A 15,710-nucleotide genomic window follows, 5' to 3' on the forward strand; every position below is an offset into this window, starting at 1 on the left:
TGCCTGAAAAAGGAAAAAACAGCTAAACTGAAGCATCTGCTTGAGACGCTAAATGACCTAGAGTAACTTCACAAGCAAACTCTACAGGAATCTACCTTGAAAGACCTGATTAAGGTGCGCTATGACATCAACACCCTCCTGAACAACACATATAAGAGGTTTGAAACAGAGCTGCTCCCGCTCTTTCTATGAATGGGGGAACAAACATGGGAAATACCTAGCCAGAGCACTTAGAGACAGAAGAGCGACACTATACATTCCTTCCATTACCACCCCTGAAGGTAGGCAGAGCTTCCTAACAAGTGATATTTTGAAGATCTTCGAGCACCATTATACTGGCACACCACATCCGTACCCACTTCTTTCACTTGCGGAATACATTCAGAACATGGCCCTTTTCACATTGTCTGAGAACAGCATTGAAGAGCTAGAGGCCTGGTTTACTGAGCAGGAGATAGAGGGATCGATAGCCAACCTATAGTTGGGCAAAAGCCCAGGCCCAGACGGGTACACCGGGAATTTTTTTTAAACACTTAAGCCTGAACTGGCCCCCCCTCTTATGTCACACCTTTAATAGTATCGCTCCCACATCAGGATTCCCCCCCTCTTTTCTAAATGCACACATCACAGTCATACCCAAAGAGGGCCGCGACCCCAACCAATGCACTTACCGCCCCATATCCCTCCTCAACGTGGACACAAAATTGTTCGCTAAATTACTGGGAAATTGTCTAGTGGCGATCCTTGGATCTCTGATTCACCCTGATCAATCCGGCTTCATTCGCTCGCGTGAGGCGCGCAATTACACAGTCCATGACTTCTCAGTAGTACATCGGGCCATAGCCAACCATTAATGCTCCTCTCCTTAGATGCCGAGTAGGCGTTTGATCGGGTGAGTTGGAGGCACTCTGGCCAAGATAGGTCTGGGACCTACAATGCTGAGTCTTATAACGGCCCTTTACCAGGACCCCTGAGCACAAGTCAGGGTTAAAGGATCTCTCTCCTCCCCCTTTCCCATCTGCAACGGTACGAGACAGGGATGTCCGCTCTCCCCTCTCCTTTATGTATTGTGCATGGAACACCTCCTGAATGCTCTGAGGAGGGACCCGGCTATTACGGGCCTCCGAGTGGGGAAGAGTGAGCACCTCTGTTCAGTATTTGCGGACAACCTCCTTTTCGTCTCCTCTCCCCAAAATTCCCTGCCCGCTATTACCCAGGCCTTGCGCACATATTTCCACTTCAGCAACCATAAAATCAACATGACCAAGAGCATGGCCTTGAATATCACGCTACCGGCAAACGAGGTGTTGGCTATATGGAGAGCATACCCATTTTGTTGGGCCACAAATCCTTCAAGTACTTGGGCATTCATGTCCCTGCAGACCCCCAGGATGGATACAAACTCAATTTCCTACCCCTGCTTGCCACTCTAGAAAGGGGACTTATCAAAATGGACGACAGGGACCTTTTCCTAGTTAGGCAGAGCGAACATCCTGAACCGGAACATCCTTCGTTTGGGCGGGGCAACCATCAAGGATTTCCAAACAAATTCTTACTAGACAGAAGCAAGTGGGTGAACTAGCCATCTCTGACTGTAGGGCATACTACATCGCGGCTTCCCTAACGTTGTTTTTGGACTTCTGTGGTCGCACCTCGAAACGCTGGGTAGACAGAGAGATCACTGGGTCAGATTTAGAAATCACGTCAGTGCCCTGGTTACCTAGAGGGACTGTCACAGCACGGAAAGTGAACCTGTTGCCTTGGGTATCTAGGGAATTGATCACCACCATTCAGCGCTACCTATCCAGAACACAGCTCTTCTCCCCCGACGGCCCACTGACGCCGATCTTGGGCAACCCACGCTCCCCCCAGGGACTCAGTCAATCGTCCTTCCTTAGGATCCTGAACCCCTGCACTACTGATACAGCGATTTTTAGAGGTTACACTCCTCCGTCCTTTTGACATCTTAGTCCCAGAACACCTCAGCAATCCAGCGAGACAACTGCACTACCTACAGCTAGCACACTTTGTCAGGACAGAACAAACACACCTGAGATACGACAGGCCACTCCTCCCCTTTGAGAAACTCTGCACCTCCTCCTCCTCCCCAACTCCCAAGGTAGTGTCCTTAATTTTTGATCTACTCCTGGAAGAGGCAGCTCAACATCCCCCGACATATGTTGCAGCTTGGGAGGCGGAATTGCAGACCTCCTTCACCCCATCTGACTGGTCCAGGGCCTTCTCTCTGTGCCATAAGCTCTCGATATCATGCAGAGCACAGGAAACCAACTTCAAACTCCTCTCACGATGGAACAGGGTCCCCGTGGTACTCTCCACAGAATGTTCCCCTCTGTGTCGGATTTATGCTGGCGCTGTGGAGAGGAGAGAGGCACGATGTCCCACATTTGGTGGTCTTGTTCATTGCTTTCTCACTTCTGGACTGAAGTAATATCCTGCATTGAGATCATCACTGGGGTAGCGTACCCGAATGACCCCAAAGTGTTGCTCCTGACTATCCTACCGCTATCCTGTAAGACTTCCTCTAGAGTTCTGGCTCACTTTCTCCTGATGGCGGCTCGGACAGTAATACCCAGGTGCTGGAAATCTACTTGCCCCACGACAATAACTGACTGGTATACGGAGATACTTTTTTGTCGTATGGAAGAATTGATGGCAGACTCCTCGGGTTGTGCTGAGAGGGTCGGGGACGATCTGGAGGCCTTGGTTGACCTTCCTAGAAACCCCTTTCTATAGGACACAGTGAGACCCTCACATTCCCTTCCCTCCCCACCTCGCTCCTGGGCCTCAGTCACGCTCACTCTGCATGGACGGGTGATGACAGAAGGCGACAGTGGATGTGGTGATCACGGTGACTGAGGACACACAGGTCAGTGGTTCTTCTACCCTTCCTCTCCTCCCTCTTCGCCCCTCCTTTTTCTCTCTCCCCTCCCCCTGGAAACCCCCTCCCTCACCTCCCCTCTTGCTACTACTGGTCTTCTCCCACCCATGTTCGCTACGGTATTCTTTTTATTTCCTTTTCGCATAGAGTACAATATTAGCTGGAGCTCACTGAGCTATACTCTCCATGCTCTAACCTGCTAAATGTGGACACTTGGCTCCATACGAGCAAATTGATAGGCAGCAGTTCTACCGATATTGAATGTAGTATTGTAATGTTGGACAAATCAATCTCGATGTCTTTACTGTTTGACATGTTTAAGGTTAATAAAATTTTGTTTGAATACGAAAAAAAAAGATAGTGTGCGAACATGGCCTCAAGATGTATTGAATAGGAAATAGGAAAGAAGGAGAGAGGCATTTATTTTAAAGGACAAGTATCATAAATAAAAAACATATCCCCTATCTGAACCATAACGTTCTTCACTCTCCCATAGAGCTTTATGGAGGGGGTATTGCTTCTTCAGGAGGTCGCGATCTAAAACTTAGGGGATAAGTTTTTGTTCATGATACCGTACTTTGACTTTAAAGAATATATAATGCAGAGGTTTTTGAATGATTAGGGACCATTTAAAAGTTTTTAAGGGAAAAAATTGGCAAAAATGCTAAAATATATATTTTTTTAATATACCAGTACTCACCTTCCTTTTCCTTTGCTAAATCACTGTTTACATTACTGAGTAATACAGACAACATGCCACATAGCTTGCCCCGATTAAGTGACTATGGTAGACTCATGACCGCAGCGGCCCATGACTACTTGGCATGTTCATATTTTAGTAAAAGGAGTATAAACAGAAGAGGTGAAGGACATGAACAGCAGCAGGGAGCAGTAAAGAAAACTCTAAAGGTAAGTACATGAAAATGACTCCGATTGTTAGAATAACCTACAATCACGCCTGAGCATCAGTCTTAGTTAATGTGGAGGGGACAGAAACATTTGCCCTTTCAAGGGGCATGAGACAGGGATGCCCCCTCTCCCCTGCTCTTTAGTCTAGTAGTGGAATCCTTAGGTCCCATTCACACAGCAAAAATTCTGTTGCAGTGGACTCCGATTGTTTTCCATGGGACTCTGCTGCGACGTGCACGACACAATTTTGGCAGCAGAAACATCTGCTGCAGAAATTCTGCTTGCAGTCTCCGCAGAAATTTCTAATAATGTTTCCATACCCTCAATACAAAGCCAGTGGCAGCTGAATGTAAAAGAAAAGCTGCTACATGGAACTCACTTGTTCTATCATAGGGATAGTGTGGGGTAGGTGTGTTATTTGCAATGCCGATTGTGATATATGAAAAGGAGAATTAGGAGGGTATGTTTTTTTTCTCTGTCCCCAGGTCTAGGGATGGAGGAGGGGGGGATTGTGGGAAGGGGGAAAAGTTTCCATTTTTATTGAGTGCCATTGACATGACATTTTCACCAAATGTTGGTAACAACCCAAGTAACTCATACCTACAAAGAAGCTAAAAAAATATAAGCTCAGAAGCATGAAAATAATAATCACAAGAGCCAAGGATCCCATGTGGGAGCTTCAAAAAGACCTGGAATTAGCAAGTACTGTTAGATAAAAAAAAATAGTAATGCACTCCGCACACGCTCACCATGCACGACTCCATATTCTAGTTTTAAAAGTGCGTTTTACATGCCAATAAATACAGTAAATATACTTTTTCCCTGTGTCACTTCCCATTATTGTACATAACTTATTTTCTGAGCTTATTTATTTTGGTTTCTTTGTATGCATGGCTTACTTGGGTTGTCACCAACATCTGGTGAAAATGGTGACATGTTCCATAATTATTTTACCCGCTGTATGTAAATAATAAAATTATTTAACAAAAAAAAAACGCATGTTGAAAATGTATTTAATTCCATTTTTATAAATTTGCTGGTCTACAAAGACTCTGGACTGACTGAAAAAAAATTAGAAACGTTAAACTTCCCCTTTGTATACTTCACTGACTATGTACGCTATTGACTTAAGTGCTAGTAGAAACAGGAAGTGCAAGCAGAAAGAATGCCATTGTATTAAAAGGAGTACTTCACTGGCCAGCACTCAGAAGTAAATGCTCCGAGCGCTGTTTTCGCACTGTGGGGATCAGCCACGCCCCTCGTGACATCATGGTCACGCCCCCTCAATGCAAATCAATAGGAGGGGGCGTGACGGCCGTGTGAATATGCTGCATGTGTGAATACACCCTAAGGGATCATAACACTGACCTACATTATTATTAAACAGACTGTAAAATATATATTTTTTTGCTTACATAATAGCGTGGTTTACCATGTTTTTGCATATAGCAAAATTAAAACAGACAATAATGGAAACAGATACAAAAACCCAGGGTGAGAATGTATCCTAAGATGTTTATGGCATTCATATCCACGGCATACCCATACTGCCTATCCCTAGTCTCCTAAAAGATGGTGGCCCCTGGGTGCCATAAATACCGTACCAAAATACCCATTTAATGTTATGAATGTCAAAACTACAAAACGCCCTATACAGAGGTGAGAGGGAAATGGGGCAATACCAGTGGTCTTGAACTTACAGCTTCAGGTCACTCCGAGTGCCCAGGAGGTAGGCTCATCTTCTTGCCCAGAGCACTCTGTATTGAGAGCAATTTTAGCCCTTCCTCTAACTTATGACTGACAGATTTAGTGGTCTCCTGACAGGATGCTATCCTCTATATCTAAGAGGAGAGGCTGGGAAAGCTCTCAATACACAACACTCTGGGTACCTAACAAGAAGAATCAAACTCCTGGGCACTAAGAGTGGTGAAGGTCAAAAGCATAAACAATGTTCTCAAACAACGGTTATGGCACCATCCCCTCCCCTGACCTCTGTACACAGCCGTCAGCAGTTCTAATAGCTCCAAATTGCTGACAAGTCCACATTAAGTGCACTAGATTAGTTGTGTAAAATAGAGCATAGAGCAGCAGATGATTTGGCTTATGCAGATGCCATTACCAGCAGATAATATGGACTATGCACATGTTTATTGCATTATAGTAATATTACCTTAGCAGATCCTTGTGATCAATAAGAACTTGTAAGTAGTCAGCTAATTTCTTCTGCATCAATGACAAATGCAGCCAAGCTCTCCCTCTACCGAAAGAAGTCCTTAAAAAAAAAGAATTTTAACTGACCTTTACAAAAGCACATTTTTTTCCACCAAATATTCAGCATTCATTGCAAATTACATGTTTGAAAATACATGCACTAAAATGTCCAAAATACTTTAGATTTGTCAGTTTTGTCTATGTAAAGCATACTGTGCCACATAAATGGTTGTTACATGAACTGAGAATACTTGGGTTGGGTGAAAATGTGTGTGGGTAAGTAACTGGCTCAGTGATAGGAAACAGATGGTGGTTATTACTGGTACATACATGGGTACATGGGTCACTGTTACTGGTGGGGTACCACAGATCAGTTTTGGGTCCTATTTTCTTTTAAAAATGTATTAACCTCCCTGGCGGTATGATTCTGTCTGGAAATTTGTACCAAAAGCGGTACAATTTTTTTAACTGAATTTCACATCTCTCTCCGCCCATTTCACATCTCCCCTGTCACATCCCCCGTCACATTCTCCCCCCTCCTTGTCACATTCTCCCCCCTCCTTGTCACATTCTCCCCCCTCCTTGTCACATTCTCCCCCCTCCTTGTCACATTCTCCCCCCTCCTTGTCACATTCTCCCCCCTCCTTGTCACATTCCCCCCCCCTCCTTGTCACATTCCCCCCCCCCTCCTTGTCACATTCCCCCCCCCCCCCCGGTCATATCCCCCCCCCCCCCCCGACACATTCCCCCCCCCCCCCCCCGACACATTCCCCCCCTTGTCACATTCCCCCCTTTGTCACATTTACTACTTCTTCCTTTTACACTTAGCTCAGTGTTTTTCTAACAGGGGGCCTCCAGCTGTTGTGAAACTACTACTCCCAGCAAGCCTTTGGCTGTTCGGGCATGCTGAGAGTTGTAGTTTTGTAACAGCTGGAGGCCCCCTGGTAGGGAAACACTGACTTTTAGTATTTTTCTTTACCTGCTCTGGCCGGCCCCCGCAACGGGAGCCGACCAGACCAGATAATCGCATGTTTTCCCGGGGGCCGCATCGCTATATCGCATTGCTTTTGCGATATATCGTGCAGCCCGGCCGGGAACTCTGCAATTCTACCCCGAGCGTGACTCGGGGTTACCGATCCTAGCAGGGAAAATTAACCCCGAGTCACGCTCGGGAATACCGCTCAGGAGGTTAACTACCTTGTTGAGGGGTTGTATAGTAAAGGGTAAATTTTTGCAGAGGATACAAAGCTCTATAAATTGGTTAAAACATTAGAGGTCACTGCACTGTTATAAACGGACCTTGATAGGTTGGAGGTATGGGCTGAGACATGGTAGATGAGGTTCAACACTGATAAATGTAAGGTTATGCACATGGGAGGAAAATTAAGGCTGGAAATATGTATTAACCCCTTAAGGACATAGCCCATTTTGACCTTAAGGACAAAGCCATTTTTTGCAAATCTGACCACCTTTAATTTATGCATTAATAACGCTAGGATGCTTTTACTTATGAATTTGATTCAGAGATTTTTTTTGTGTGACATATTCTACTTTAACATAGTGCTAACATTTTCGTCGATACTTTCATAATTTCTCGGTGAAAAACTCTCAAAAACTCTCAAGTATGGAAATACCTCATATGTGGATGTAAAGCGCTCTGCGGGTGCCCTACAGGGCTAAGAAGGGAAGGAGCAACTTTGGGATTTTCGAGAGAAAATTACTGAAATTGTTTTTGGGTGGCATGTCGCATTTAGGAAGCCCCCATGGTGCCAGAACAGCAACAAAAAAAAACAAAAAACACACATGGCACACTATTTGGGAAACTACACCCCTCAAGGAATGTAACAAGGGGTACAGTGAGCCTTAACACCCCACAGGTGTTTGATGAAATTTTATTGAAGTTGGAAGTGAAAATGGAAAATTTGATTTTTTTTCACTAAAATGCTGGTGTTACCCCAAATTTTTCATTTTCACAAGGGGTAATAGGAGAAAAAGCCACCCAAAATTTGTAAATTTGTATATGGGACAGGGTCATTAGTATGGGGGACCTCTACTGTTATTGCCCTGCAGCGCCACCTTCTGGGGGACTCATCATCACTGGATGATGATGGGGGAGGAGAAAGAAATGTGGGGTCTCTCCCCCTTATTGGTGGTCTTGGTGTCTGTGGCAAACGCATGGTGTATGCCTTCTCCACCGAAAAGCAGAAAATGTAGAAAACTGCTACGGTGGCGCTTCCAAGGAATTAACCCAAAGTCGTGGGTATAGGTATAAAGTAAATAATTTATTTTTACAGCATAAAGAAATCAAAGAAAATAAATGAATAAAGCAAGACGCGTTTCGGGAGTCACAGCTCCCTTTTTCAATTACTGTGCAACAGCAACCACCTGCAATTGAAAAAGGTAGCTGTGACTCCCGAAACGCGTCTTGCTTTATTAATTTATTTTCTTTGATTTCTTTATGCTGTAAAAATAAAATTATTTACTTTATACCCATACCCACGACTTTGGGTTAATTCCTTGGAAGCACCACCGCAGCAGTTTTCTACATTTTCTGCATTCTACATACGGACCCACCTCTGGGCTCCGTCCTCACGCTGCAGGCCTGCATACCAAGCTACCATCACCGGCAAGGGACACGCTACCCTCCACCCAGGTACCCACCTACACCGGCTAGAGACCTACACCGCACCCGGCGCTACCTCCGCTTTTTGTATCAATACAGCTTTACAATTGTTTGTCTCCAGCTATTGCTATACAGTTGCATTTGTACGGGGATCCAGGATCCTGCAATCTGAGTTTCAATTCTGTGCTCCACTTACTTAATTTCTGGAAGATTCCGTATGTTAGTAAAGATGTCCTCTGACTCGGGGCAAAGCTTTTCTACCAGTTCCAAGGGGCCAAAAAAAGATTTATTCTGGCCAATAAAGCTCTTTTTAACTGCAAAAGAATAATACACATTTGCCATTAAAACTAAAGCAAGGGCAGTTTAGCAGTAAATCTCTTCTCTACAACTCCCCATACATCTGTTGTCCTGCCACACTCTGATGCTAAAACCACAACCCCATATTTAAGGTGTCACAACACAAACAGGAGTAAAAGAACTTACCCAAAACACACATGCTCAAAATGTCACAACTACAGCAGGTGTGCTACATGTGCACATGGCACAGTGAGGGTACAGTGGTAGTGATGATCCATATTAAATTTAATGGGCTCTATTAAGGTTAACTTTATGGGAAGATTTATCAAAACCTGTGCACAGGAAGAGTGGTGCAGTTGCCCATAGCAACCAATCAGATCGCTTCTTTCATTTTTAAAGAGGCCTGTGAAAAATGAGAGGCGATTTGATTGGTTGCTATGGGCAACAGGACAACTTTTCCTCTGGACAGGTTTTGATAAATCTTCCCCTATATCCAGAAATCCTACATATTTAATTGGAGATAACAAGGATATCAAACTACATTACCCATAGACATTTTAGTAATATGTAAATTGTATATGCAGTTTTTACTGCAAACATATGGTGATTCCACTTCATGGTAACCATGCTTTAAATTTGCTGTGAAATCTAATTTCCACACAGATAATGGCCCTGATTTACTATTGTAAACCCAACCTGTTGTCGGGTCGTACGTCAAAATTTATGTCTGTGCCAACATTTGTGCCAGAATGTGCGCAAAACAAAAACCTGACAACCCAAAAAGGGGCATAGGTGCCAGGAAAAGTGGGTGTGTCACTGACATTTTCAAAAAATCCCAACATATTTACAAAGGTTTCCACAGAAAATGTGAAAAAAGGGAAAATGTAGGGGAACCTTAATACCGTGGAAAAATACTTGTAGGGAAACAAAACCCACAAAGAAAACTACACTCATCTCTTAGTAAATCAGGGCCAATATGTCTGGTAAATGTATAAAATATAGTGACATAAGTGGAATACATAAGAAAAAGCGCAGTTACCTCCAATACCGCCAAAGAGAGTTTACTGAGAAAGTGTCAGCAGGGACTCTGCAATCACGTGACTCCACTAAGGCAGCTACCACATCCGAGTGGGAAACTGCCTCAGAATTTAAAACAGAAGGCAATGGTAGCCAGCCAAAACCTCTAGATAGAGGAATACCAGAGATAAGACAGAAAAACCCTCACGCAGCGAGTTAAAAAATTTATTGGAAGTACCTATCCCAATAAAGCCAGTTACAGACGATAAACAGATATAATATCTCATGCCTAGAGCTGGACAAAGCAGTAGATCAATACGCCATAACATATGAGAGTTCAACTAACAGGTCCTTTTATTGTTTATGCAAAAAAAAAAAAGTAAAGCCCAAAACAATATAGATAGGAAGGAAGTCCTTGTTTAAAGGAGCACTGCAGTGAAGGGCAATTTATCCCCTATCGAAAAGGATATTCAGCAGTCTGACCCCACCCCCAGTCTAGAATCCCCCCCAACCAGAATCTTCTACACGGCACTCCAACTCTCCTCACACACGGAGCGGGGATCAGTATGCCCCTACCATTCATCTCTATGGGAGAGTAGGAGATACCCACTGTATTCGTGTATCTCCAACTCTTCCAAAGAGATGAATGGAAGGCACGTGCCAACCCCTGTTCCATGCGTGAGGAGAACCAAAACGCCAGGCAGGAGATTGCAGCAGTCGGAACCCCCGCAATCAGGCACTTATCCCCTATCCTTTTAATAGAGTATCAATTGTCCTACACCACAGTACCGCTTTAAACTTTAAGTAGGCTTCTCTTAGGTTCCTGTGAAAAGAAAGAGGCCAATAAAAGTTATAAGAGCTTCTAAAGTGCATGCAGAAAATAAACTAGCTCAGTCAGTAAAGAAAGGAGATAAGACATTCTTTAGATATATAAATCAAAAAAGGAAATTAAAACAAGGTGTAACCAAGTGAAAAACAGAGGAAGGAATGTATATGGAAAAGGATAAAAGGACTAGTCGACTTCCTCAATAAATAATTCTCTTCAGTCTTTACAGAAGAAAATGAAGAAATAGGACCTCAGTTAGGGAGAAAGACTAATAAATCTTTTGATGAATGTGTCTTTACACAGGAATAGGTTCTAAGTCAGCTGTCTAAAGTTAAGACAAATAAGTCACAGGGGCCTGATGGGATACACCCAAAGATACTAAAAGAGCTAAGACGTGTACTTTCAAAACCGTTAACAGATTTATTTAACCAATCACAGGTAACAGGAGTTGTCTGAGAAGATTGGAAATTAGCAAATGTTGTCCCCATTCATAAGTAAGGTAGTAGAGTAATCAGGTAACTATAAGCCGGTAAGTCTGACATCAATAGTGGGGAAAATATTGGAACCTCTACTAAAGGATAGGATTGGTGAACATCCAGGGATATGGAAATTCTATCGCCCGACGCCCGGGACAAGTAGTTGTGTGCACCGGGCAGGTGAATTGTTTATAGATTTAGCCCTGTATCGGGCTAGCAGGGACAGACCGACTTCCCCCTTATTTTTCTTTACTGCCAGTGTGAGGCGCAGGAGCAGATGCAAGTCTGCACCTCACACCGGCACTCAGAGTGTATGGAGGGGGCGGCGGCCCCCAGCTGACCGCAGAGCCCGAGGTCGCACGTTCGCATTACATAATTGAGCCACGCCCCCTTATCTAATCCTCCCGGAGGATGGAGGACGCAGCTACACATAACACAAGGGGAGAGAAAGGATGTCCACAGGTCGGCACACAGCTCCTCCCCTCCCCCCGCACACAGCTCTATCCCTCCCCCTGCTCTTTCTTCAAAGGACCTAATCCACCACGGGGGTTGTATGTTTGCACGGGGAAAACACAGAGCGGGGGAGGGGAGAGAGGAGAGGACGTCCGGTGTGAGGTGAGATTTCCAAACCCATGCAACCTCACACCGGCCGGGAATACAGCTCTGATGTCCACTCATGGCCGGCTCAGGTGAGGAGGCAGAGAATACAGGCGACAGGAAGGGTGGTTGTATATGTAGGGTGTGAGTGTATGTGTGATGTATGTATAATGTCTGTGTGTGATGTGTATGTAATGTATAATGTGTGTATGATGTCTATGTGTGATGTGTGTATGTCTGTCTGTGCGTGATGTGTATGTAATGTATGATGTGTGTATGATGTCTGTCTATGTGTGTATGATGTCTGTGTATATATGATTTGTGTATGATGTCTGTCTATATGTGTATGATGTCTGTGTATATATGATGTGTATGATGTCTGTCTGTATGTGATGTGTGTATGATGTCTGTCTATGTGTGATGTGTATGTAATGTATGATGTGTGTATGATGTCTGTCTATGTGTGATGTGTATGTAATGTATGATGTGTGTATGATGTCTGTCTATGTGTGATGTTTATGTAATGTATGATGTGTGTATGATGTCTGTCTATGTGTGATGTGTGAATGTATGTGATGTATGATGTGGGGTGGGCAGCGGTGTATGTATGATGTGTGTGTATATGTATAGTGTGAGTGTATGTGTGATGTGTGTAGGTAATATATGATGTGGGCGGGGGGCAGTGGCGGGTGTATGTATGATGTGTGTATGTAATGTATGATGTGGGGGGGCACTGCCGCCGCCCGTTGTGCCATCTAATTTTATGTATTTTTAGTGTCTTCTGGCCGCCCGCACTGAATTGCACCCCCAGAATCCCGCCCCCTTCATACTCACCCGCCAACCAAGAGCCCCACGGATGCATGCAAACACGCCCGAATCAAAACTACAACTCCCAGCATGTTGCACCATAACCTAAACTGTAGAACTATAAAGTGCAACATGCTGGGAGTTGTAGTTTTGGTTCGGGTCAGCTGCAGAGCCATGGGCTACATCAGGGCATGCTGGGTGTTGTATGTTGTAGTTACTAACTGCAATTCCCAGTATTCCCTGACACAGACTATGGCTCTGCAGCTGACACGGACCAAAACTACAACTCCCAGCATGTTACACAATAACCTTAACTGTACTACTATACAGTGCAACATGCTGCAACACCCACACAACCATAGGCTGTATCAGGGCATGCTGGGAGTTGTAGTTACTAACTGTAATTCCCAGTATTCCTTGACACAGACTATGGCTCTGCAGCTGACACGAACCAAAACTACAACTCCCAGCATGTTACACAATAATCTTACTGTCCTACTATACAGTGCAACATGCTGCAACACCCACACAACAATAGGCTGCATCAGGGCATGCTGGGAGTTGTAGTTATCTACTAACTAAATGCAACTTCCAGCATTTTCTGACACAAAACGCACAACACAAACTGGAGAAGCAGAACACCCCCCAGTAACACATAAATCCCTATGAAGACTGAAAAATAGTGATTCAAATATTTTAAAAAGTGCGTATATATGTGAATAAGCCCCTTTCCTAATAAAAGTTTCCAATTTTCTTTAAATAAAAATAATACAAAAATAAACATAAGTAGTATCGCTGCATGTGGAAATGTCCTGGCTATTAAAATATAATGTTAATTAAACCGTATGGTGAACGGTGTAAATGTAAAAAAAATAGTCCAGAATTGTTCATTTTTGGTCACTTCATATTAGAAATTTTTTATGGTGATCAAAAAGTTACATCTAGACTTTTCTGGGCTTGGCTCGGGCGTAAAAAGAACTACAGCTCTCCCACCGCTAATAGCCTGGCATGCTGCGATCACCGTGGCTGCTATTAACTTAGACAGCGGAGATCTAATGGTTTGACAGCAGTGTCTAAAGGATCTTATATCCATCCCTGGTGGTCTAGTGGGGGGAATCGTACTATTTTGGTCAAAATTATTTTATCTACCAGGACAAGTGGATTTTCTTGAGGGACAAGTGGATTGTGTTCCGCTTTAGTCCCTTGGACAAGTAGTTTTTTTTTTTTAATTTCCACACCCCTGAACATCTAAAATCCCATGGATTGCAAGTTGAAAAACAACATGCGTTTAATTCAGGGAGATCATGTCAAATTAATCCTTTAGATTTTTTTTTGATTGGGTGACTAAAATAATAGATCAATGAGGTGCAGTAGACATCGCTTATCTAGATTTAGTAAGGCTTTTGACACTGTCCAACATAGAAGACTTATCAATAAACTACAGTCATTGAGCAAGGACTCCTATATTGTTGAATAAACTTTGCAGTTAATGGAGCATATTCAGAGAAAGGTCTTGTTACCAGTGGGGTACCTCAGGCATCTGTACTGGGACCCATTTGGTTAAGACTCTTTATCAATGATATTGCAAATGGTCTTAACCCCTTAAGGACCGGGGGTTTTTCCGTTTTTGCATTTTCGTTTTTTGGTCCTTGCCTTTAAAAAATCATAACTCTTTCAATTTTGCACCTAAAAATCCATATGATGGCTTATTTTTTGCGCCACCAATTCTACTTTGTAATGACGTCAGTCATTTTGCCCAAAAATCTACGGTGAAACGGGAAAAAAAAATCATTGTGCGACAAAATTGAAAAAAAAACGCCGTTTTGTAACTTTTGGGGGCTTCCATTTCTACGTAGTAAGATTTTCGGTAAAAATGACACCTTATCTTTATTCTGTAGCTCCATACGATTAAAATGATACCCTACTTCTATAGGTTGGATATTGTCGTACTTCTGGAAAAAATCATAACTACATGCAGGAAAATGAATACGTTTAAAATTGTCGCAAAATTGTTCTGACCCCTATAACTTTTTTATTTTACTGCGTATGGGGTGGTATGAGGGCTCATTTTTTGCGCCGTGATCTGAAGTTTTTAACGGTACCATTTTTGCATTGATAGGACTTACTGATCGCTTTTTATTCATTTTTAAAGGATATAAAAAGTGACCAAAAATGCACTATTTTGGACTTTGGAATTGTTTTGCGCGCACGCCATTGACCGAGCGGTTTAATTAACGATATTTTTATAATTCGGACATTTCCGCATGCGGTGATACCATATATGTTTATTTTTACTTACACTGTTTTTTTTTTATTGGAAAAGGGGGGTGATTCAAACTTTTAATAGGGGAGGAGTTAAATGATCTTTATTCACTTTTTTTTGCACTTTTTTTTGCAGTGTTATAGCTCCCATAGGAACCTATAACACTGCACACACTGATCTTCATCATTGATCACTGGTTTCTCATAGGAAACCAGTGATCGACGATTCTGCCGCATGACTACTCATGCCTGGATCTCAGGCACTGAGCAGTCATTCGGCAATCGGACAGCGAGGAGGCAGGTAGGGGCCCTCCCGCTGTCCTGTAAGCTGTTCGGGATGCCGCGATTTTGCCGCGGCTATCCCGAACAGCCCACTGAGCTAGCCGGCAACTTTCGCTTTCGGTTTTAGCCGCGCGGCTCAGCTCTGAGCGCGCGGCTAAAGGGTTAATAGCGCGCGGCGCGGCTCTGCGCGCTATTAGAGGCGGGTCCCGGCTTCACTATGACGCCGGGCCCGCCGTGATATGACGCGGGGTTACTGTGTAACCCCGTGTTATATCAGGAGAGCAGGACCAAGGACGTATCGGTACGTCCTTGGTCCTTAAGGGGTTAATGGTGGTAAGGTGTGTCTTTTTGCTGATGACAGAAAGATTTGTAACAGGGTTGATATTCCTGGAGGGGTACGGTCAAATGTAAAAGGATTTGGGTAAACTAGACGAATGGTCAAACTCTGGGAACTAAAATTTAAATGTGGATAAGTGCAGGATAATGCACCTGGGGCGTAAAAAC

General features: G+C 43.7%; 1 protein-coding gene across 7 annotated transcripts in view; it reads right to left on the minus strand.

Moving 5' to 3' along the window:
- RUFY1 (RUN and FYVE domain containing 1) overlaps positions 1-15,710 on the minus strand; it is a 147,665-nt gene that overhangs the window by 106,769 nt on the left and 25,186 nt on the right. For all 7 annotated transcript variants that reach the window (XR_008843088.1, XM_056516537.1, XM_056516534.1 and 4 more), the window contains 2 exons: positions 8,839-8,956; positions 5,979-6,080 (listed from right to left, as the gene is read on the minus strand). Coding sequence is in view for 6 of the 7 variants with exons in the window: in XM_056516537.1 (XP_056372512.1) it covers positions 5,979-6,080; positions 8,839-8,956 (220 nt within the window). In the remaining variant the exon portion in view is untranslated. The remainder of the gene's footprint in view (positions 1-5,978; positions 6,081-8,838; positions 8,957-15,710) is intronic.

Source organism: Hyla sarda, chromosome 4, assembly GCF_029499605.1.
Source record: "Hyla sarda isolate aHylSar1 chromosome 4, aHylSar1.hap1, whole genome shotgun sequence".
Classification (NCBI taxonomy): domain Eukaryota; kingdom Metazoa; phylum Chordata; class Amphibia; order Anura; family Hylidae; genus Hyla; species Hyla sarda.